Source organism: Plutella xylostella, chromosome 29 (assembly GCF_932276165.1).
Source record: "Plutella xylostella chromosome 29, ilPluXylo3.1, whole genome shotgun sequence".
Classification (NCBI taxonomy): Eukaryota; Metazoa; Arthropoda; class Insecta; order Lepidoptera; family Plutellidae; genus Plutella; species Plutella xylostella.
Window position 1 is genome coordinate 4921786 of NC_064009.1, and position 21788 is coordinate 4943573.

The window sequence follows — 21788 nt, forward strand, 5'->3', positions numbered from 1 at the left end:
CGTGCACCCCGCTTTAAACACCGCGCTCTATTAGCTAGTGCAACAAGGGTGATAGTGACCTGCACGCGGGTCCGCTTGGCGCTGGGCGGCGGGCGCGGCTGCACGCGCGGCCGCTTGGCGGGCCGCTCGGGCGCGTGCGACGTGCTCACGCCGGCCCCCTCGGCGCGGGTCTCGGCCGCCGCTACTGCGCTGCCTGTTGGGGAGAAATATGGTTATATTAAATTTATAGTAATTATACTTAAATATTGCTAGTACTAGCGGGCTTTGGTAGGGTCCTGCCTGCACAGCAGTTTAAGATTGTTGACTGATAATGTCGATGAGCAAGCACAATCAACGTGAGATTTACTGTATCGTGTGGCGTATCCGTATGCTATTTTTGTTAGTGTGGAGATAACTTTAAAAGGACGAATTCTCACAGGAAATTGTTTTACGTCTAATAACTCGTGGAAAATGTGGGCTTCAAGACTGATTATTACAGATTTTTTATTATTTTATGTCTACATTCTGACCATACTATTGATACTAAATTGAAAGTAATATATTACCAGAGGCGGGTAGCGGCGCGGCGGCGGTGGCGACGGCGGAGGTACTGGCGGGGACGGACGCCACAGCCGCGGCCGAGCTGGTCGCGCCCGCCGGCTGCTCTATCCGCGGCAGTACCAGCGCCACTGCCTGGAATAGATTAAATGTTCTTAGATTAGATAACAAAAAAGTGGTAGTGGGTCACTTCATTCTTAGTTGTAGTTTACTAATAAAATACTGTGTAGTTCACATTCAGAACCATTGCTCCTGTTATGAATGAAAATCTCTTACGAAATCGGAAAACCATCATGGCCGCTTCCAGTATTATACACAATGGATGGATAGAACTTAGTAATATCTATCAGGGTTACATTTTTAATTACAAACAATCTTTTTAGGTCTGTAGGTATGGTCTTCTTTGTACGACTGATAGTGATTCTATACTACTTAGAGGAGGATCAACAGTATAAAACATAATTACCTGTTGCGGCGTCTGCGAGTGTGCAGAGGACGAGGACTGCGCGGCGTCGCTGGAGCCCGCGCCGCCCGCCTCGCTCGTGTCCATGTCCTGGGTAAATAAAATAACAACTGTTACATTACATGAACCTCAACATTAGCTATGTTCATAAAGAAATGGTCCTGCGCTTTTGAAGAAGATGGAAGCAAGAAACAAATAAATGATATTCTATGTAATAGTACGTATCTAACACTTGAGCCAGCTTTCCAGCAATTATAAATCTGGGAGTGCCGCTCCTACACCTATGTGGCTCTCTTGAGTGGAACTTTAGTATCAGTTTAGAGTATATATTTTTTACATGTTTCATTGTTTTAAGCTCTGCCAGCTTAGCTCCTACCCACGTATGGTCCATGCAGTATTCTGATGTAAAAAAATACTTAAGAGAGCTTTGTGTTTACTTTTAGAGCGCATTACACATGACCTAACGTCTGATATACGCCAACTCAAAAACTAAGTGTTCCTTTTTTCCTTTTGAGGTACACGGAACCCTAACGAACTCCATTTAATGTTAATTACTTAGTAATAAGGCCGCCAATTCTAACTTCTATGTTGTGCATATGCCATCCTGTTGTAATTTCTGTGTTAGTGTGCAATAAAGAATTATTTATTTATTTTTTTATTATTTATTTATTTATTTATCTATCTATCTAATATTCAATAAGGTCGCCTCTTTGTACTGTTTTATTTCTAAGTTTTGTTTCTTGTAATTTTTGTTCTTGGTGCAAATAAAGTGTATTGTTTTGTAATATTGACCTGCGTAGACTCTGGCGGCGCGGTGGAGGCGGCGACGGCGGCGCGCGGCAGCGGGCGCGACGACGAGGCCGGCATGTACTCCGTGGTGTGTGCATCATGCGGGGCCGTCGGCCCGACTTGAGCCATCGGCCGGATGGAGGCGAGGGGCGTCTCGCCGCCGCGACGGCTCGCTGACACGCTCTGTTGCGCTACGCCTGGAAGTGTTAGCAAATTAGTTGTTAAGGCCGTAAGGTTGAATTTTGCGTGGAGGATCTTTTGATTGAAAGACGTGCGAACCTTGTAATGATTTTATTTAGACTAAAAATTGCTTTTACCCTATTCGATATTTTAGTGGACTGTAATAGTAATGTATAGCTAGGTACCTATATGAGGTTTTGCGTTTGGACATTCCGCCCACCAAAGGACGCAGTTCTTTAAACAATTTAAATACAAAATCACTAAGTAAACACAAAATATGCAACGAAACTTGAAATATTTAAGTACAATATAAGATACCTAACTCAAGGAATAATAACACAATGTGTTTTATGACTTAATTATTAAGCAAGTATGGTGTATGTATTTTAAAACAACAGATGTACTTATACATAGGTACTCAATTTAAAGAACTAGTGACTGACATTCTTATGTAAATACATGGCTAAGTTTAAATATGAATTTCTTATTTAACCGCCCACCATACTATATACTAACACAAAAATAACAATTGATATATAACAACTCAGGTTTATGAACTTATGAGTTTTATTATGACACAGGTAAGTATGTAACTAAGATTTCTTATTTTGTAGGTATACACATTAGTTAATGTAGCATATAAGCAACAGGTAAGGTAAGTATGAAGGTAAGTACCTACATTTATTACTTTAGTTTATAAGTTCAAAGGTAAGTATTATAATCTAGTTTATAAGTAGCTATAGGCACAAAGATTACATAATACTTAGGTAGGTAAAGATAATTTGAGTAGTTATTTTTATAACTTTATCATTTAATTTTACTCCGATAACTAATTATAGTAATTAGGTGCTAAGTTTATTTACAGGTAAGACACATATTTTACTCACAGGTCTTTTAAAGATGCCGTTTTTACACTTGACGGATACAACGCGTGTAATATTATCAGGACCGACATGTTTTTGTACAATTTTGCCTAAAATCCACTTGCTAGGTGGAATATTGTCTTCCTTTAATATAACTACATCATCGATTTCTGGCTCAGCATTCTTTGTGTTCCACTTATATCTTTGATTTAACGTTACCAAATATTCTTTATACCACCTGTTCCAGAAATCGGTGACCATTTTTTGAACTAATCTCCATCTTTCTAGGTGATTTGAATTATATAGTGTATAGTTCTCATCGCTCAAGTTTAATAAAGGTTCACCTATCAGAAAGTGGCCCGGTGTCAAGGGGAGGGGGTCATTCGGGTTGTCACTCAGCACAGTTATTGGCCGCGAATTTAAACAAGCCTCCACTTGGGATAAGACGGTAGCTAGTTCCTCGTACGTAAGTGTAGTGTCTGAGATTACCTTTTTTAGATGTGTCTTGGTACTGCGCACTCCACTTTCCCAAATTCCGCCAAAGTTCGGGGCCCGGGGGGGGATGAAATGCCATGTGGTGCGTTCTAAACTTAGTAACTCTGCTAACTCACCTGGAAATGTAGATTTGGCGCTGTTGAACATCTCTCTCAACTGCTTGTCTGCGCCGATAAAGTTGGTGCCATTGTCGCTATAGAGGTCATAACAATGGCCTCTTCTTCCAGTGAATCGCCTAAATGCTGCGATAAAGCCCTTTGAAGTCAGGTCCGTGACAGCTTCAAGGTGGATGGCGCGGGTCACCATACACACAAATAAACATATGTATCCCTTGTAGGATTTCGAACCTCTACCGGGTGAAAACCTAATGTTTATGGGTCCTGCGTAATCGACACCTGCTGACTTGAAGGGTCTGTTGGGTTTCAGTCTCACTTCTGGAAACTGTCCCATCATTTGAGTAGTATTCTTCACAGAATATCGGATGCACGTTACACACTCTCGATAACTCTTCTTGCATAGGTCTCTCGCTCGCATGATCCAGAATTTAGACCTCAAATAATTCAGCATTAGTTGGGGTCCTCCGTGCATTGTCTTCTGGTGGGCATCTACAATAATTAGTCTGCTAAGATGACTCGTAGCAGGTAATATTATAGGATGCTGTGTGTCATAGTCCGTATGCGATTGTTGGATACGACCGCCGACTATATGCCACTTTCATCAAGAAGGGGGCAAAGATTACGGAGTTTACAAAAGAAATAACTCTCAACATTCTCTGTAAGTTAGAAAATTTTGTCCAAATTAGCTCATCTTCTGTGTTTATCAAAGCGGTTAAAGTCTTAACTTTCTCTTCTTCTTGAGTATCTTCAATGTCTGGTGTGCTGACATTGATGTCGTTTTCAGATAGCCAAGCGGGACCGCTCCACCATAATGACTGACTCGATAATTGTGAAGCTGGTAATCCTCTTGAGGCATAGTCTGCTGGGTTCATGTCTGTAGCAACATGACCCCACTGCTCGTAGTCTAATATGTTGAGTATAGTGGACACTCGGTTGCTCACGAATGTGCTCCATCTACTTGCTCCGCCTTTCAACCATGCCAAGACGATGGTTGAGTCTGTCCACGCGTGCAGATTTTCCTTGTTGATGTTCAATACCTGAGAAACTTCTGAGATTAGTGCAGCTGCCATAGCTGCGCCGCATAACTCTAGTCGAGGAATAGAAATTTGCTTTTCCACAGGCGCAACTTTGGTTTTGGCAGTAATGAGGCTCACATAAACGTTTTCGTTTTCAACGACTCGGATATAAACTGCTGCTCCATAAGCTGCCTGGGAAGCGTCTGCGAACACATGTAACTCCGTCTTCGACGTAGTGGAGTTGTGTGACCACCTTGGTATCGTGATGTGTTTAATGTTGCTCAAATCTTGTCTGTAAGTTAACCACTCTTCAAGTAGCTCACCTTCTACAGAATCATCCCAGTCTAGGCCTGTCTTCCATAACTTCTGTATGATCATTTTCGCCACAACGACGACAGGCGCAATCCATCCTTCAGGGTCGTACAGTTGGGCTACCTCAGAAAGAATATGACGTTTGGTAATCGGCTGTCTCGGCTCTAACATATTCAATGTGTATTCAAAACTATCTGTATCCCGATTCCAACACACTCCTAGTATTTTCACCAAACTGTTGACCTTGAGGGGAACTTCTTGATCAGCTCGCTTGTTCTCACTTATGTATTTCATCACGTTTTCATTGTTGCTACTCCATTTTTGAAGGTCGAACCCACCTGCTCTCATTAAGTTATTCATCTCATTGTAGATTGTTAGTGCTTCTTCTTCAGTGTCGCATCCTGTCAAAAGGTCATCGATGTAGAAATCCGTCTTTGTTATCTCTGCAGCGAGTGGATATTTATGTTTCTCATCGTCTGCTAGCCTTTGTAAAGATTTCACAGCAAGATAAGGTGCACAAGCAGTCCCGAATGTTAGCCTCAAAAGTCTGTAGTGTTCAATCGGCTTGTCTGGTGCATCTCTCCACAATATTCTCTGGTAGTGAGTATCTTCATCAGCTACGCGTACCATTCGATACATTTTGACAATATCTGCTGTTATACTGATTCTGTGTGTTCTCCAACGCATCAAGATGTATCGTAAGTCTTGTTGTAATTTAGGACCTACTAGGAGATCATCATTGAGCGACTTGTTATTCACACCTTTACACGATGCGTCGAAAACAACTCGAACTTTTGTTGTGTCTTTATCATCCCTCAGTACAGCATGATGAGGAAGATACACTGCTTTAGGATTGTCGATATCAGCTGCTTGCACCGGAACCATATGCTCTAATTGTATATATTCATCCATTACCTTATGATATTCTTCGCGAAGTTTAGTGTTTTTATTCAGCTTTCTCTCTAAGTACTCGAATCTCTTGGCAGCTACTTCTCTCAATCGACCATTTTGACACTCTGGGTTCTCGCTTTTAAATGGAAGCTTTACTACATACCTTCCTTCCTCGTCTCTAACTGTTGTAGCATTGTAGAACTCTTCACAATTTTCTTCTTCTCTTGACAATCTCTTTTCTATTTTATTAGGTTCGTTTTCTAACTCCCAAAATAGCTTCAGCATCTCATCTTCTTTAACATGAACATGCAAGCTTGTGATGTTTCTCTGCGCGGTGATTGGTTCTCGAGATATCCTTCCAGATAACACCCAACCTAGAATAGTATTCTGTGCCATTAAGTTACCTTTTGGATGTTTGATGACGCCGTCCAGTAGAACGTCGCTGTAGATCTCCGCTCCAAGTAGAATGTCGATTCTCCCTGGTGTGGCATACCCTGGGTCAGCTAACTCTAAATTCTCGAAGTTTAACCCGTCAGGTGTGCTAAGTTTAGTAGTGGGTAAAAGTGTTGTAAGTGAACGTAGTACGTACGCTTCTACTCGAACTGATGCTTTGGGATTGTGGCGTGATTTCACGCAAAGTGAGACCATGTGTTTAATTCTCGTTTGCCCGTCTCCCAAGCTTGACACCCAACCACTTACTGATTCTCGTTTAAGATTAAGTAATTGAACGGTCGCCTCTGTGACAAATGATGCCTGTGACCCTTGGTCTAATAAAGCTCTAATCATATATTTGCAACCATTTTTACTCTCAACTATCACATTAGCAGTAGCTAAAAGTACACAGTTAGGTTTCATTTGCTCACTAGAAAAATTGGTTACAATGTGTGTATCATTAGACAAAGGCTTACCTCTCGACGACGACTCGCTCGAAATACCTGTAGATGTACTCGTAGTTTGACTCTCAGTGGGCTTCTCCGTGTTCTGCTCTCGCTCGAAGTGCAGGAGTGAGTGGTGGCGCCGCCCGCAGCGCCTGCAGCACGCCGCCTGCCGGCACCTCAGCACCGAGTGGGACGGCGCGAGGCAGTTGAAGCATAGCTTGTTGGACTGCACGAAGTTCTGTCTCTCGTTAGTAGGCATCTCTCCGAATTTCTTGCAATTGTAGATGTAGTGCTCTCCGCTGCACATTGCACACTTGATGTCGTGTGTTTTCACGTCTCTGTGCATGTTTGTATGGAAGGTCTTAGGTTTCACAATAGGTTTAGGTTGACTTGTCCTCTGCGTAGTGATCTTATTATTGTCTATCATCTCTAATGATCTGAATCTAGCTTCTAGAAAGTCTCGCAGTTCCGACCAGGTAGGCAATTCAATGCTGCTTCCGCTTAGATGCTGTTCCCACTGTCTCATAGACTCAGTATCCAACTTTGATACGACCAAGTAGACAATCAACAAGTCCCAGGTATCAGTTTGCACTTCCATATTTTTCAAAGCATTCAAACAGGTAGAAAAGGTGTCTACTAATTGTTTAATTAAACTCGCCGACTCCGTGTTGATTGATTTATGTGTAAATAATAACTTCAATAATGCATTGCAATTAAATCTCTTGTTGTTGTATCGCTTCACTAATAGGTTCCACGCCTCAGTATAGTTTGCATTAGTTGTAGTAAAATTGCGTAACATTGCTTCTGGTTCTCCAACTAAGTTACCCTTTAAGTAATGTAACTTTTGTACAGGTGATAAGCGCTTATGGTTGTGTATGAGTGAAGAAAATAAGTCGTAGAACGTCTGCCATTCTTCATACTTGCCACTGAACTTAGGTATTTCGATCATAGGCAACTTAACTTCATCATCTAATGTTTTCTGTACATTACCCATCGGTGTAGAAGTGTGAGGAGGTGGTGAAGAAGGAGTAGATGGCTCCAAGAATGGCTGAAGATGCTCCTTTAAGGTGGCCTTGTATTGTGTGTACAACTCTTCAAAGGTTTCATAGGTATTTTCTTCGAAATATGAATCTTCTCTGTCTTCTTGTTTAGTAATTTTCACAATAATACTCTTATGACCGTCTTTAAAGTCTTTCCACAGCTGTTCTAATGTTTCTAACCTCGTTTCTATGTAACTTCTCTTAATCCTCTCCTTAGGCGTCTTTTTGTAATTAGTTTCAGCTCTTTTTAGGGTCTCCAGAAGCTCGTGCTGACATATAAGTAGATCCTCCATTGTTAACTTGCTTTAAATATAACTTATATAACGCAAAACACTTGGTAGGTATTGTAGGTAAACACCGTATTGTAATAGCGTCGCAGGACACGCAGGTTATAATGTGTGTAGTGATTTAATATCCGTTAAACCACGATGACTCGCTCAGTTTATTCATTAAAACACTGCAATCCGTTTAGGTACACTAAATTCTCACTCAGTTATAGGTGTTTATGCGTATATAGTTCACTGTAACTGTTATAATAAAGTTAACAACATGTGTTTCACAAAGTTAATTTGAATGTCCAATAATTTATAACACTTATTTTTGCAATAAAATGTTCGTCTATTCACTCCTTATCTCACGGCTTTTGCTCTCGGCTCACTCGCGACCGGTCGGTGGCTCACACGCATGCGGTTCGGTTAGGACCATAATGTTAAGGCCGTAAGGTTGAATTTTGCGTGGAGGATCTTTTGATTGAAAGACGTGCGAACCTTGTAATGATTTTATTTAGACTAAAAATTGCTTTTACCCTATTCGATATTTTAGTGGACTGTAATAGTAATGTATAGCTAGGTACCTATATGAGGTTTTGCGTTTGGACATTAGTCTACTTCGGTGGTAAGCTTTAATTGGTGGCTCCAGGTGCGTTTTTTTAAATATGTTTGAGTTTTCAGCAGTTATTTATCAATTGTTGGTAGCGAACGAACGAACTTAAACTATTGGACGAATGTCGAGTTGCATGGATGGAATATGGACCTTTCAACTTAGGTCAACCTTTTAAATCTTTTGTTGCAACTTTCTGTCCGTGCCTAACTCCTAAAATCTGTTGCTGCCTTGCTTTGATAGTTATCAAAGCAAGGCAGCAACAGATTTTAGGATTTGAGGCAAAGCAATGAAATTTATAACTGTAATAACCAAGGAACTATTATTTACAATATAATACGTAATGTATGAGTGTATACTTAAAGAAAATGAAATAAATGTATAACTCACCAGCCATAGGCTTGATATTAGCGGTGGGCGGGTCACTGGTGGTCTTCTCGGCCGCGGTCTGCTGCTTGGCGGCGGAGGCCTGGCTCGCCAGCTGGCGCTGCAGGATGCCGATCTTCTGCTGAAGAGCCTCCACCTCTCGCGCCTTGTCCTGGGCCTCGCCCTTCTCCTTCTCCAGTCTAGTCAGTCGCCCTTCAAACTGCGATTTAATCACCGCCAGTCTGACCTCTTGTTCGTCGCGGCTGCTCTGCTCTATAGCCTCGATCTTGCTACGCGATTCGCTGAGCTCTCGACTAAGCGTGTTTTTGACTTCTGTGAGTTGAACGATCTTGGTTTTGGCTTGTTTGAGGACCTGCTTCGCCTTTTCCTCCTTGTCGCTGTTGGCTGTCCTCAACGCCTCCAGGTCTTGTTTGAGCTTCTCGTTGGTTTCTCTCTCTGTTTCCAGTTGCGCCTGCAGCTCTGCCAGCTGCTCCTCCATCTTCTTCGAGCTCTCTGCAGTGGCCGCGTCCGCCGCCGCCGTCTCGCCCTCAGTCTTCTTTTTCTCTTCCTCCGACGTCTTCGCTAACTCCTCATACTGCGCTTTGTACTTCTTAGCGATCTTCCTAATTTGCATTTCTTTATTTCTTATGTCATTCAATGAAGCCTCCTTGGCCGCTAGATCTTCATTTAGCTTAGTATTATTATCATTACACGCTGCAAATTCGGCCTTAATTTTCGTCAACTCTTCAGTTAGACGGGCCATGTCATCCTTGAGGGTCTGTAGTTCCTCATTCATCTTCTTGTTGTTTTCAACTAATGAGGTTTGTTGCCGTGATAGTATGGAGTACTGTTCCTCTAGCTTCGACTTCTCGACCTTGACTTTTCCGAGCTCGTCACTGAGTTTGGAAACGGTTTCCTTCTCGGCAGTGAGCATCTTGGCTAGTGTCTCTCGCTCGTTCTGCAGTCGCTTCCAGTCCTCGGGGCTGGTCTTGTTGGCTCGCTCGACCAGTGCGTTCACTCGGCTCCTCCAGCGCGCAGAGTCCGCCTTCAGAGCAGAATTCTCCGACAAAAGGGTTTCGTTCTTAGATGTTAGCTCCGAAATCCTTTCTTGCAGTGGAGATATTTGTTCTTCCAACGCTTTAGTGTTAGCCATGAGCTCATCCACTCGAGCTGTCAGCGTGTCACGCTCTTCCCTGAGTATTCTGTTGCTGTCAGTGAGAGCATTCAGTGTCTCCACTTTTCTGAGGATATCAGATTGTCTGTTGAGCGTCACCATGCTGACTTCGGACTTTTCTCTTTCGGCTGCTAGAGCTAATTTAGTATCGTCGAGCTTCTTCTCGGTGATTTCAAGTTGCGACTTCACTCGCATAGTCTCGGCTTGGAGAATGTCAAACTTAGCCATGGTGATATCCTTTTCCTTTCGCAAGAATTTAACAATTTGGAAGAGTTGTTCAGATGATTTAATATCATCTTCATTGACAGATACGTTAATAGTGGAGTCATGACCGGACTCGTTCATGCTCTCTGACATGGACTTAGAAGCATGTGTTATGGAGAGCTGAGTTCCAAGTGCTTGAATTTGATCATGAAGTAAAGCATTTTGATCATTCAGATCTTTAAAGCGTTGCAACAGTTGCTCGTTTTCAGCCGTGATCATCTTTTCTCTTTCCGCCCAAGACAGCTTCTCAGTCTCCATTTTCTCAACAGCACTATTCTTAAGAGAAACCAGCTCATTGATTTCATTCTGGGCTCTAGAAAGGTCTTCCTTGACTTGTGTTAGTGTCTGAATATCAGTGGAATGTAGCATCATCTCGTGTGCATATTTCTCCTCTGCGGCTTGTGCCACTTGAGCCATCTTAGTGGCTTCCTCGCGACAGCCGGTGAGCTCCACTCGGCAGGTGTCCAGGGCAACCCGCGCGGCGCTCAGCTCCTCCTTGGCTTGCGTGAGTTCGTTCCTCAAGTGCGAGTTGACACCGGAGTGCTCGCCCGACCCGTGCAGGGACAACTCCGCCTCCAGCTCCGAACACTTGTCTTGTAGAGTCTGCAAGTTCTGTATGTACGCGGCGAGTTTAGGCTCGGTTTCCGCCTTGTAAGCGCTGTACTCGGCACTCAAATTCTTTAGCTCCTTCTCAGCACATTCAGAGATATCACAGTACTGTTTGATATGTTCCTTTGAAATCTTCAGCTGCTCTTGCAGGGATTTGATCTCGGCATCCTTGTCGGAAACTCTATTTTCTAGTTCTTTGATTCTTTTAACTGAGTCAAAGGTGCCGTCAGAGTTTGGTGACAGTGCTATTTTGAGTTTCTTGGCTAGTTCTTCATTGGATTTGTTTTTCTGTATTAGATCTTCCCTGAGCTGAGTGACTTCTGTCCTGAGTGCGTCGGCGGCGTCTTTTTCCTCTTGCATGCGTGTTTTGGCGGTGTCGGTCTGCCGCTCGAGGTGCGCCGCGAGCTCGCGGAAGCGGTCCTGTTCCTCCTGCAGGCGCCGCCGCAGCGCCGCGCACTCGCGAGTGGCTTCATCCAGTCGGGACTCCACTTTAGAATGATTCTCAATTTCCACGCGCTCTATGCTTGCCTTAATCAACTCCAGATTCTTCAGTAAAACGGCTTGACCTTGCCGTTCGCGATTTAATATTTCCTTTTCAGTCCGTATACGCACTTCCATGTCTTTCAGAAGTTTGACTTCAAGTTTCAAGTTTTCTACTGTTATTTCAGATGCAGCCAGTTTACTCTGTGCGTTTAGTGCCTCATCTCTGAGATGTTGCAATGAAACTTCATGTTTGGCAATAGTAGCATTGTATGCTTTGTTCTTTTCTTCTAGAGAAGCTATTTGTTTTTTGTATGTTGTAATATTTGTTTGTAATATTTTAAGTCTTTCATTGTTGTATTCGGAAGTTGAGGAACATTTGCTGTTGGCGGCTGTTAGTTTTGAAACTTCTTGCCTCATGCTGTCAATCTGTTCGAACAACATTCTCTCATTTGTAACCTTTTCTTCTTTGTATGTTTTAAACTCTTCTTTCAGAAGCTCTAGCTGTTTTTCAGCTTCTTTGTATTTAACCTCGAATGCCGAGGGATCTGGGGTAGCTTGCTTTGAAGATTTTTCTTGTGACACATCCATTTGGGACATGTCGTTATCCTCGCAATCTGAAGCTCCTAGTAAACTTGTATTTGATACCTCATGTCGCTTTCCTTTCATGAGATCGTGATACAGTTTTTTGAACATATCTCTTTGCCTGATGAGACCATTTACCATCTTAGTTTGGCGGTCTTGTGCTTCGGTTAATTCAGTGACTCTGTTAGTCAAAGCTTCAATTTTACCTTGCATTTCTCCACTTTCGAATTGTTCCTTGTGACTTTCAAACTCTTCTTGCTTTTCTGTCAGCTCGCGAACCATACGCAATAACTTCTGGTTATTAGTCTGCAACTCCTGAATGTCGCTAAAGGTGACTAATGTTTTAGAAATCACACGGGACGAACTTATGTCTGACGTATTAGAAGCATTGTTAGATGCGTCATGATCGCCGTTTGGCATAGTATTACCACGACTCTGTTCTATTTCTTTTAGTAGGAAGCAAACTTGTCGCCCTAAATCGGCTAGTTCACCCTTCAGCCTTGAGTTTTCGCGACTGTAATGGTTCGCTATTTTGTTTGATTCACTATAATCATCCCTCAGTCTGTTGCACTCTGTTATGATAGAATCTATCTGCTGTGTAAGAGCAGCATTGCTTTCGAGAGCTTCTTCATACTCAGCCCTCTGTTTCTGAAGAAGAGGAGCTTTTTCTTCTAGTTCTTGGACGATAGTGTTGATAGTAATATTAAGTCGCCTATTCTCTTCTTTTTCTTGAGTAAGTTCTTCAGTTACCTTTACTAGTTGCGAATATACTTGTGTTAATGACATGCCTGATTTCAGTAGCTTGCTAGCTGTAGCAGCAGATGGAGCCAAGTCACTCAGAGCAATGTCCAAGTTCTGAGCATTAGCAGCTTTTAGTAGATCATTAGCATGCTCAAGTTCATTCTTCAATGATGAGATGATTTCATTTTTCTTTTCTAATAATTCTTCATGATCCATTTCAGCTTGCTTGAATTTAGTTTCCAATTCGCCATATTTCTCTGTTGCTTCATTCAACATCTTCTGCAACTCCCCTATGCCTTCAGTCATTTCCATTGTTTTCGACTCCGCATCATCATGCATTGTTTTAAACAGATCTGCCAATTTAGTCTTTGCTTCCAGTTCTTTTTTGTAGTTTTCAGTCATTTTGTTTTCAATTTCTCTCTGCTCCATAAGGCGTTGCGATAAACTCTCGGCGCGAATGTTAAGGTTCTTTTTAACTTCATTTAATTGGGCGATAGTTTCGTTAGCTGCGTTTAGTTCTTCCGTCTTTTCAGTTAGTTGGGTCTCCAGATTGATAAGCCTGCTAGTGTTGTTCAGTCGTAAAGTTTGTAGTTCAGATGTTAGCCTGTTTACTTCTTCAGTTAAGCCGGCGATTTGTGAGTTGAGTAAGACTCTTTCCTGTTCAATCCTTTTCTCGCGGTATTGTAGAGACAGTTCTTTGCTTTGTATTTCATCATTGAGGGCGAAGGCTTCGCACTTGGCGTCGATGGCGGCGCGCAGCTGCTGCGCCAGCGCGGCCTCGCTGGCCGACAGCCGGTCCACCTCCGCGTCGCGCCGCTGCAGGATGCGCGTCAAGTCATTCCGTTCATCAATGGCCGCATCGCGAGAGCTTTTCATTGAAATGGTTTCATTTTCCAAGCGGGTTATTTTGTCTCGAGCCTTCTCCAGTTCTTGATTGAGAGTCTCGACCTGCTTCCCGAACTCGGCGATGGTTTCTTCCGCGGCGGCCAACTTCCTCGAGGCTTCTTCATATTTTTCCGATGTTTCAACTGCTTTTGTTTCCGATTCAGAGATCTTGTCATCTGAAAACATAAAAAGGAAAGTTTTTGTCAAGAAAAAATAAACAACAAACACAGTGGAATCATTACTTGAGTATACTTATAAATGGAGCATAATAAATCCCAGAGAGTTTTTTATTCATCAGTAGTAGTGAGCATAAGCTCACGAGCTTTACTTAAAAGTTTGATTTAATTTTTCTAACCTTTTATTCATATCATTCCTACTTTCCGAATTTCAAAGTTGATAAGAATGTTAATGAGACATATTAAAACTGGCCTCCACAAAAGTGGGACGAAGGGTTCTGTTATGTAATGAGGCATGGAATACTAAAACTGGTAAAAAATAAGAATAGTAAAGAAAGGGCTATCAATGTCTTATAATCCAAAATCCAACAATCTTACTTATATTATAAATGCAAAATTATCCTAATAATAAAGATTTAAAAAAACTTTTTTGATATCAGGCCCAGGCTAAACGAGCGTCTACCTAAATGCACCATTCATTGAGGTCCCAGTACACAGTGCTCTTAGAAGCGTCCATAGTCAAGCTAGCTTCAGTGATTAACAACAGATCATTGAAGTTAAGCAACACATGGCAGTCACTTACTGGATGGGTGACCTATTTAGAGTGGTTATTTTCTGGGCCTAAAACCCTTCATTGGAAGGAGACCCATGCCCCAGCAGTGACGATGTGGTTGTGAAATAACACAGTGGTGTCATAATAACACTCCGGTAATGGAAATCCATTTATTTATAGACATATGCAAAGATTTAAGATACATATGTAGAGGCCCTAGGGCCTTCATACAGATGGTAGAAGTAGATTTGAGACAAATAGTGGTGATATGTATATCATATCTATGTTTTCATTCCAAATCAATATTTTCTTCTCAATAAATAATCTGTATATGTTGTAACCACTTACAAATTTTTAATATAGGTAAGTACTGATGATTTTATATCCATCATTTACAAATAATTATTGTACTGAAAATGATTGACCTGCTTTCCAGTCTTTCCTGACTACCCCCAGGGTATTTATTTTTGTTATTAAAAATATCAATCCACTTCTAAACAGGCAAAAGCAATGAATGGTTATTTATTAGTGCATTAGGTGAGCCACAGTTTTCTTTGAAAAATATTGGATATACCAATGATACCATGATACCGGTAGTTATAATGGCAACAGTCAGAAATTCTGCTTCTCTCAATTTACACTAAATGCTGGTCTACGAGATCCTCGAACCCCGAGGATGATGTCGAAGGTAACTAACGAAAACGTATAAAGGAGTGAATGCGGAATGCCAACATTTTGCCATGTAGCCTACCTTCGTTTGTAGGTTAAATTTGCCTTTCTCTTTATGAACTTAAATATTATCGAAAAGACTAGCGTAATATGTCTAGCATCATAAATAGGCACCATCTAAATTATATTCTTATAGCAAACAGCATTTTCATGAACAACGAACAACGCATGATCACCGGCATCTTACCTATTTGTGATTTGCTGGTTTCATGAAGCGCCTTGGATGTTAGATACTCCTCAAATTTTTGTTCAATGTAGCCATTTATTTTATTAGCGACTGGATTCGGTATATTACCGAGTTCAGCCTCTGATAAAACAATTTCTAAATGATTTTTACCGCCGACACCAACACTTGCAGCTTCCATCTTTGTTTTTTACTGTTTTTTTTTCCAAAATTTGACTTGTTCACTAAATTGCACAGTCGATGTCGTTCTTCCTTTTTCGTTCACTCTCTATGGTACTAAAAACATACACAAACAAAATTTTGCCCATAGAGCTCCCATAGAGTTGGGCTTGGTTTTTTGTCCGACAAGTTATTAAGTGTATGGGATACCTTCTGATTCAATCCTGAGTGAGTGAAGTGAATCATATCATATATCAATCATTTGAATCGTTTCGATGATAACAATTTGACATTTGCTGTGATGTGAAGTTGAAGTTGAGGATAAAAATACCTTTGTGTGAATTTCTCTTTTATTCGTTTATTTTTAAGTAGATAAATATGAAAATTATCATGTCTCTCTGATTACTAATAGAACGGAGGATAGGTTACATTCATAGGTTGTTTCTACTGAAATGGAGGAGGAACAATGTCTGCTCGAGTGTGAAAGCTACATTCAGAGCCACAACATTCAAGTATTATTGAAAGAGTGCATCGTACAGCTTTGCGTAAACAAACCTGAAAATCCTGTCACATTCTTGAGACAACACTTTCAAAAGCTGGAGAGGGTAAGCACTCACAATATCATAATCATAACATAATGACATTATGGTGTCTTCATGTTGACATAATTTAGTCACTTGTTATGCAAAACTTGACTACATAAACAAACCTCCTGGATTGCACCCCAATATTCCACACCACTTTAAACGGAACCGGATCCTAATTTCCAGGAACAAGTGAAGGCAGCCCAGGCTGCAGCGGCGCTGTCGGAGGGCGAGGCAGACGGGGAGCTGTCCCCGCTGCCCGTGCCCGGCGGCCTGCCCCCGAGGCGCCGCGGTGGCATCAGCGCCGAGCCCGTGACCGAGGAGGATGCTACTAGCTATGTTAAGAAGGTAGGTCTTGCTATGTGGACTTATCATTTTACAACAGGTTTTTTTTTGTTTTTTACTCTACTTACTTTCTGAGGTAAGAGATCATTTTTCTCAGACTAAACTCAGGTTATGCTAAAAATAAGTCACTAGAAACCATACAGCTAAATATGAGGTAAGATGGGTGTTATTACTGGTTATGTGTGCTAAGTGGGTCAACATCAATATCATAATGAAAGTCAATCAATCTAACATAAAATAAGTTGATGGGTGAGCTGCTAAATTGTAGCTCAATCTCAATGTTACCAATAAAAATATTGCTGGTATGATATTTTGTTTGTCAATAATTGGCTTATGTTATTTTTTATTTTATTGTAATCATTGCCATTGCAAATGCTTTTAATCAAATTAATTATGTAATGATTTCTATTTCCAGGTGGTGCCAAAAGACTACAAAACAATGGGTGCTCTGTCCCGGGCCATAGCATCTAATGTACTATTCACTCACCTGGATGAGTCGGAGCGAGCGGACATGTTTGATGCCATGTTCCCGGTGCAATGTCTTCCCGGAGAAACTGTTATCAGGCAGGGTGACGAGGGAGACAATTTTTATATAGTTGATTCTGGAGAAGTAGAGGTAAGTGATGAATTAAATTCACTTTGTGTTAAATATTATTCTCTCAAGACACCAAAATCCATTCAATATCAGATGTGGAAACTCCTCAAAAAATCTTACAATAATCTACACATGGAAACACAGCTTTTGTGAAGGTCATTGAATCAATAAAACAAACTCTGTTATACCAAATGGGACAGCCATCTACAGCCTCAACTCATCTTTGTCTAAAATAAAAATAAAAACGAATTATCACAGAAACTACTCTCACAGAAAAACTCCTCCACAAGTTTCACAAGATCACAAAAATATTTAACCTCCTCCACAAGATAATAAAATATTTTTTTTTATATCTTTACAGGTGCTAGTAAACGGCGAGCCAGTGACAATGATAAGCGAAGGCGGCAGTTTCGGTGAACTAGCCCTAATCTACGGCACTCCACGAGCGGCCACGGTGCGCGCGCGGACGGCGTTGAAGCTGTGGGGGCTGGACCGGGACTCCTACCGACGCATACTCATGGGCTCTACTATTAGGAAGAGACGGATGTATGACGAGTTCCTCTCACGCGTGTCTATATTAGGTGGGTTTGTTGTTTTGATTGGTTGTTTGGTGGGAAAGGTACTGGATCAATGGCCAATCAAAAAAATAACGTAATGTATGAGGTTTTAAATGGTTACAATTGGATTAATAGTAACATTATTAATGCGAAAGCAACTGTGTCTGTCTGTCTGTTACTCTTTCACGCCAAAACTACTGAACGGATTTGAATGAAATTTGGTATACATATGGTCTAGACCGTTTGAAAGAACATAGGCTACTTTTTATCCCGGAATTCCCACGGGAAAACTTTTTAAGGTGAAGCGAAGCGCGGGAACAGCTAGTTAAAAATAAGGGGAAAATTGAAATGTATTTGCGGTACATTTCCAGAGAGCCTGGAGAAGTGGGAGCGGCTGACGGTGGCGGACGCGCTGGAGCCGGCCTCGTTCACGGACGGCGAAACCATCGTGCGCCAGGGCGAGCCCGGGAACGACTTCTACATCATTGTCGAAGGTTAGTAGAGAGAATCACTCATTAGATTTACACAGCCATACATTTTAGTGTATAGTACATAATATGTACAAGCAGCATACCTTACACCTAAACTCCCATAAATCATGTTAACATTGTCTCTTCCATCGGAAGGTTGTCTGGTAGAGATTGCTTTAAGCATATTTTATTTATAAGTTGTTGTTTTGTAATATTTTCTTTAACGGTGCAAAATAAAGAGTTAAAATTATATTCTACATAGAGAAGAGCGGTGACGATATTATAAATGTGAGTGACATCGACGCGCCACACGGAGCATTGAACTAACGAAGGCACGCAGCACACGAATTTAATATATTCGGTATATTTCCGGCCGGGCCAGAATATTTATACATAAAAAGTACATAATAATAATAGCTTACATCTTCCAGTTGAAATAAACATACATAGATCTTGGCAATCTCCTTATCCTTCGCGCCTTGTTTATGTTAAGATAAAAATGTCTGGATTAATCATTATGTTGACATTGTGATAAAACTAAAGTTACGGGTTAATCTCCTTTGAAAAGTACTACCTTTTTTCACGACCTTGCTTCGCGATACGAAACACATTATATCTCAAAGGTTTTATCTCGAATATGAGTCCCAGAAGCCTTAGCAGGAATAATCGATGTCTAAGCATAGCAACCTGTGAAAACGTCACATCTGTATGAAATATTTAGTCCCAACAGTGAAGGCTAGGGGAGACAAGCGTATATGTATTGTATATCATAATATTTGTAATGTTCATTCCAGGCACAGCAGTAGTACTACAGCAGCGCGGCGGCGGCGGCGCGGCGGAGGCGGTGGAGGTGGGGCGGCTCGGCCCCTCGGACTACTTCGGAGAGATCGCGCTGTTGCTGGACCGTCCCAGAGCCGCCACCGTGCGCGCCATCGGACCGCTGAAGTGCGTCAAACTGGACCGGGCTAGGTAAAGTCTGCCTTTTCCTTCGCATTCGCCTCTATAAACATGGATACATGCTACACAGGGTGTCCCGTAAATAAGGGACCCGGAAACGCGGTGACTCAAGGGGTCAATCTGAACAACTTTTGTTGAATGACTTTTGAAAATTCGCGAAAAAAAGTGCTTCTCCATAGGAATTTGGAAGTGTATAATACATCTAGAAGTTGTTAAATAAAATTTCATTTAAGTTTAGTTTAGTTATTATTTAACTTTAAAAAAGTGACCGATGGCACAGCAATTCTATTCAACAAATGGCGGCTAGTTACAGCCGTCTATTCACATCGTTAAACTTATGTTGTCTCTTTCTGTCCGTATACTGTCTAAGCAAGACAGCTATACATTTAAGGTTGACAATAGCTTAAAATACCCTTCTGCAACTCAATGTATATCAGTTAAAAACTTATAACGACTGCTTTGTCTGATTACTTACTTTATTTCACCATAAAAGGTTGATAAGTTTGCACCAATACGGTTTTCATAACAAAATGTACTATTATTTTCAGGTTCGAGCGCGTGCTGGGTCTGTGCGCCGACATATTGAAACGCAACATCGCTCAGTACAACAGTTTCGTCTCCCTGTCCGTGTAACAACCGTCACCAAACAAACGATCAATTAAAGTGGACTGACATTATGCTAGATGTGAATAATGTTATTATGCCATAATGTATGTTTATCTTCCAAAACATGTTGAAGTGTTGTTGTTAGTGTTTAAAATTCGGTCAGCGTTGGCCGTGCGATTTGCCAGCGCTTAGTCTAGTGCGCCTAAATCTAGGTGAACAAATGGACTAGGTTTACTAGGTTATCTCTTGTATCGACATGTGAGGTACAGAGAGCTGATACTGCTGTGTTTTAAGCATAAGTGCGCTCACTATTAATTAACGCACACATTGGTATGATTATTTATATATCTGTCGTAGCCGGATCGTATAACCCGCCGTATTACATGACGGCTAGCCGCATTACAAGACAGGGCCGCTTTGTAATGCGGCGGTTGATCCGTTTAGCCGTATTGAATACGGCTGAATGAAAATGCGCCGGATTGTATTCGACATCATACGTCATTCAATACGGCTGGCCGTTATGTAATACGGCGAGAGATTAGCCGCCGCTTTGAAAGATTTTAGTTTTGATTTTTAACACTCGTGGCGCTGCTTGACATAACAACAATAATGGCGTTGGATACAGATATTTGATGATGATTAAAACGAAGAAATCGTGTTAAATATGCTAGTAAACAGTACTTCAAGAACAATTTCCACGTGAAATTAAATAATTTCTATTCCGATCAATGCGGTACAGTGAAAAACGTACAAAAGTTATAACGCACATCAATCAGCTAAAGTGACCATGGATTCTGCTGGTCGGCGGATTTCCAGATAATACTACTGGGTCAAAAAATATAAATGAGGCAAACGTAGTGTGGGACGCCCTGAGGCTAGATGGGGTGACGACTTGCGAAAGATGGCTGGTTATGATTGGATGTGGAAAGCTGTAGATCGCATCCAGTGGCGTGCTTTGGGAGAGGCCTACGTCCAGAAGCGATGTTGATGATGAAGAACAATTATTCCGAAGATCCTACAATCCGAGTAGTGTCTGGCGCCTGCCGCCTCGGGGGGGCGAATCTAGTCGGCTGCCGCAAGCGACACACGCGCGCGCGCTATTTAATTTTATTCGACTACGCCTACGTTTAACTTTATAAAAAAAAGAATTAAATTTACAGACACAAGACTTCCCTCAAAATGTATTAATGAATCGATTATAAAATGTCAGCTGAGTGGGATTCGTGCTCAACTAAACTAAAACAGAACATCGTGATCAATTTCATCTCAATATTATCACACATTATGAAGAAAAAAATCTTTTTTTGACTGAAGCGGCTGGAGCGCGATCTAAATTAGATCTTATTGCTTATGGGATGGAGTCATATTTCTTTGATAGCCATTTTATTATTTTGTGGTAGTGTCCATGAACAGTATCTTGATACTTTAATGGAAGTCAGTATGATAGATTTACTCTATTATGATTACAAAAATCCTTCACTTGTAATGTCATGCTTAGTATGGACATTGTTACCCTACAACTCAGTAGTAGTACGATGCGGCTAAACGTGGGCCGCCGTATTGAAGAACGTATTGAAATGACAATGCGGCTAAACGTTGATACGCCGCATTACAAAGCGGCCCTGTGTTGTAATGCGGCCAGCCGTAATGTAATACGGCGGATTATACGATCCGGCTGCGACATATCTACTAAAACTGTCAAACATGAAGCTACGACGACGGGGCGGACTGCGTTCAGTCTGATATATGAAGTCGGATGTTCGGTCGCTTCAACTGTGTCGACGCCGCGCCGCGCCGTTAATCGAAGAATAAATAATTTAATTAATATATGAAAAGCAGATGTAGTGTTAGATTTGAGTCATGATGAAATTACTTATTTACTTTATAGCGTTTGCTAGAAAACAAAGCTGAAATTTGGTAGCGATCTTTGCATCTATTTAACCTGTACGAGGACGATACCGAAATGATCGGGAATAGAAAAAAGTACAAAGATATCATAATATTATTTACTTTTATTGTTTTTCAAAGTAGTCTCCGTGACATTCAATGCACTTTTTCATTCGATTAAACCAATCATTGAAACAGTAATTCCAGTCTGAAGTGGATACTGTCAAAATAGCTGATTTGTAAGCTTCGACCGCCTCTTCTGGGCCGCTAAACCGTTGACCACGTAGCATATCTTTAATTCTTGGGAATGTAAAATAATCATTGGGGCTCAGATCAGGGCTATACGGAGGATGGTCCATCAACTCCACGTTTTCCATATTTAAAAACGTTCTTGTTTTGCGAGCGGTATGAGAGCTTGCATTA

General features: G+C 41.4%; 2 protein-coding genes across 2 annotated transcripts in view; one reads left to right on the forward strand and one right to left on the reverse strand.

Moving 5' to 3' along the window:
- LOC105394599 (nucleoprotein TPR) overlaps nucleotides 1-15435 on the reverse strand; it is a 32468-nt gene extending 17033 nt beyond the window's left edge. Inside the window, exons 1-6 of the mRNA XM_048631868.1 lie at nucleotides 15209-15435; nucleotides 8850-13739; nucleotides 1793-1986; nucleotides 1004-1090; nucleotides 546-672; nucleotides 60-193 (exon numbers count right to left, since the gene is read on the reverse strand). Coding sequence (XP_048487825.1) covers nucleotides 60-193; nucleotides 546-672; nucleotides 1004-1090; nucleotides 1793-1986; nucleotides 8850-13739; nucleotides 15209-15386 — 5610 coding nt within the window. The 5' untranslated portion in view covers nucleotides 15387-15435. The remainder of the gene's footprint in view (nucleotides 1-59; nucleotides 194-545; nucleotides 673-1003; nucleotides 1091-1792; nucleotides 1987-8849; nucleotides 13740-15208) is intronic.
- Nucleotides 15436-15643: 208 nt separating this feature from the next.
- On the forward strand, nucleotides 15644-19822 carry LOC105394594 (cAMP-dependent protein kinase type I regulatory subunit). Its single transcript, XM_038118203.2, has 7 exons — nucleotides 15644-15969; nucleotides 16135-16296; nucleotides 16709-16909; nucleotides 17250-17469; nucleotides 17817-17939; nucleotides 18710-18884; nucleotides 19421-19822. The coding sequence occupies exons 1-7, from the start codon at nucleotides 15817-15819 to the stop codon at nucleotides 19503-19505; spliced, it is 1119 nt and encodes a 372-aa protein (XP_037974131.2). The 5' UTR covers nucleotides 15644-15816; the 3' UTR covers nucleotides 19506-19822.
- The last annotated feature ends 1966 nt before the right edge of the window (nucleotides 19823-21788 follow it).

Excerpts from the sequence above, each read along its gene's own strand:
- LOC105394594 (XM_038118203.2), top strand. The coding sequence starts at position 15,817 with ATGGAGGAGGAACAATGTCTGCTCGAGTGTGAAAGCTACATTCAGAGC. Across the intron at positions 16,910-17,249 it reads TTGATTCTGGAGAAGTAGAG|GTGCTAGTAAACGGCGAGCC; the intron begins GTAAGTGATGAA and ends ATATCTTTACAG. Across the intron at positions 17,470-17,816 it reads CTCACGCGTGTCTATATTAG|AGAGCCTGGAGAAGTGGGAG; the intron begins GTGGGTTTGTTG and ends GTACATTTCCAG.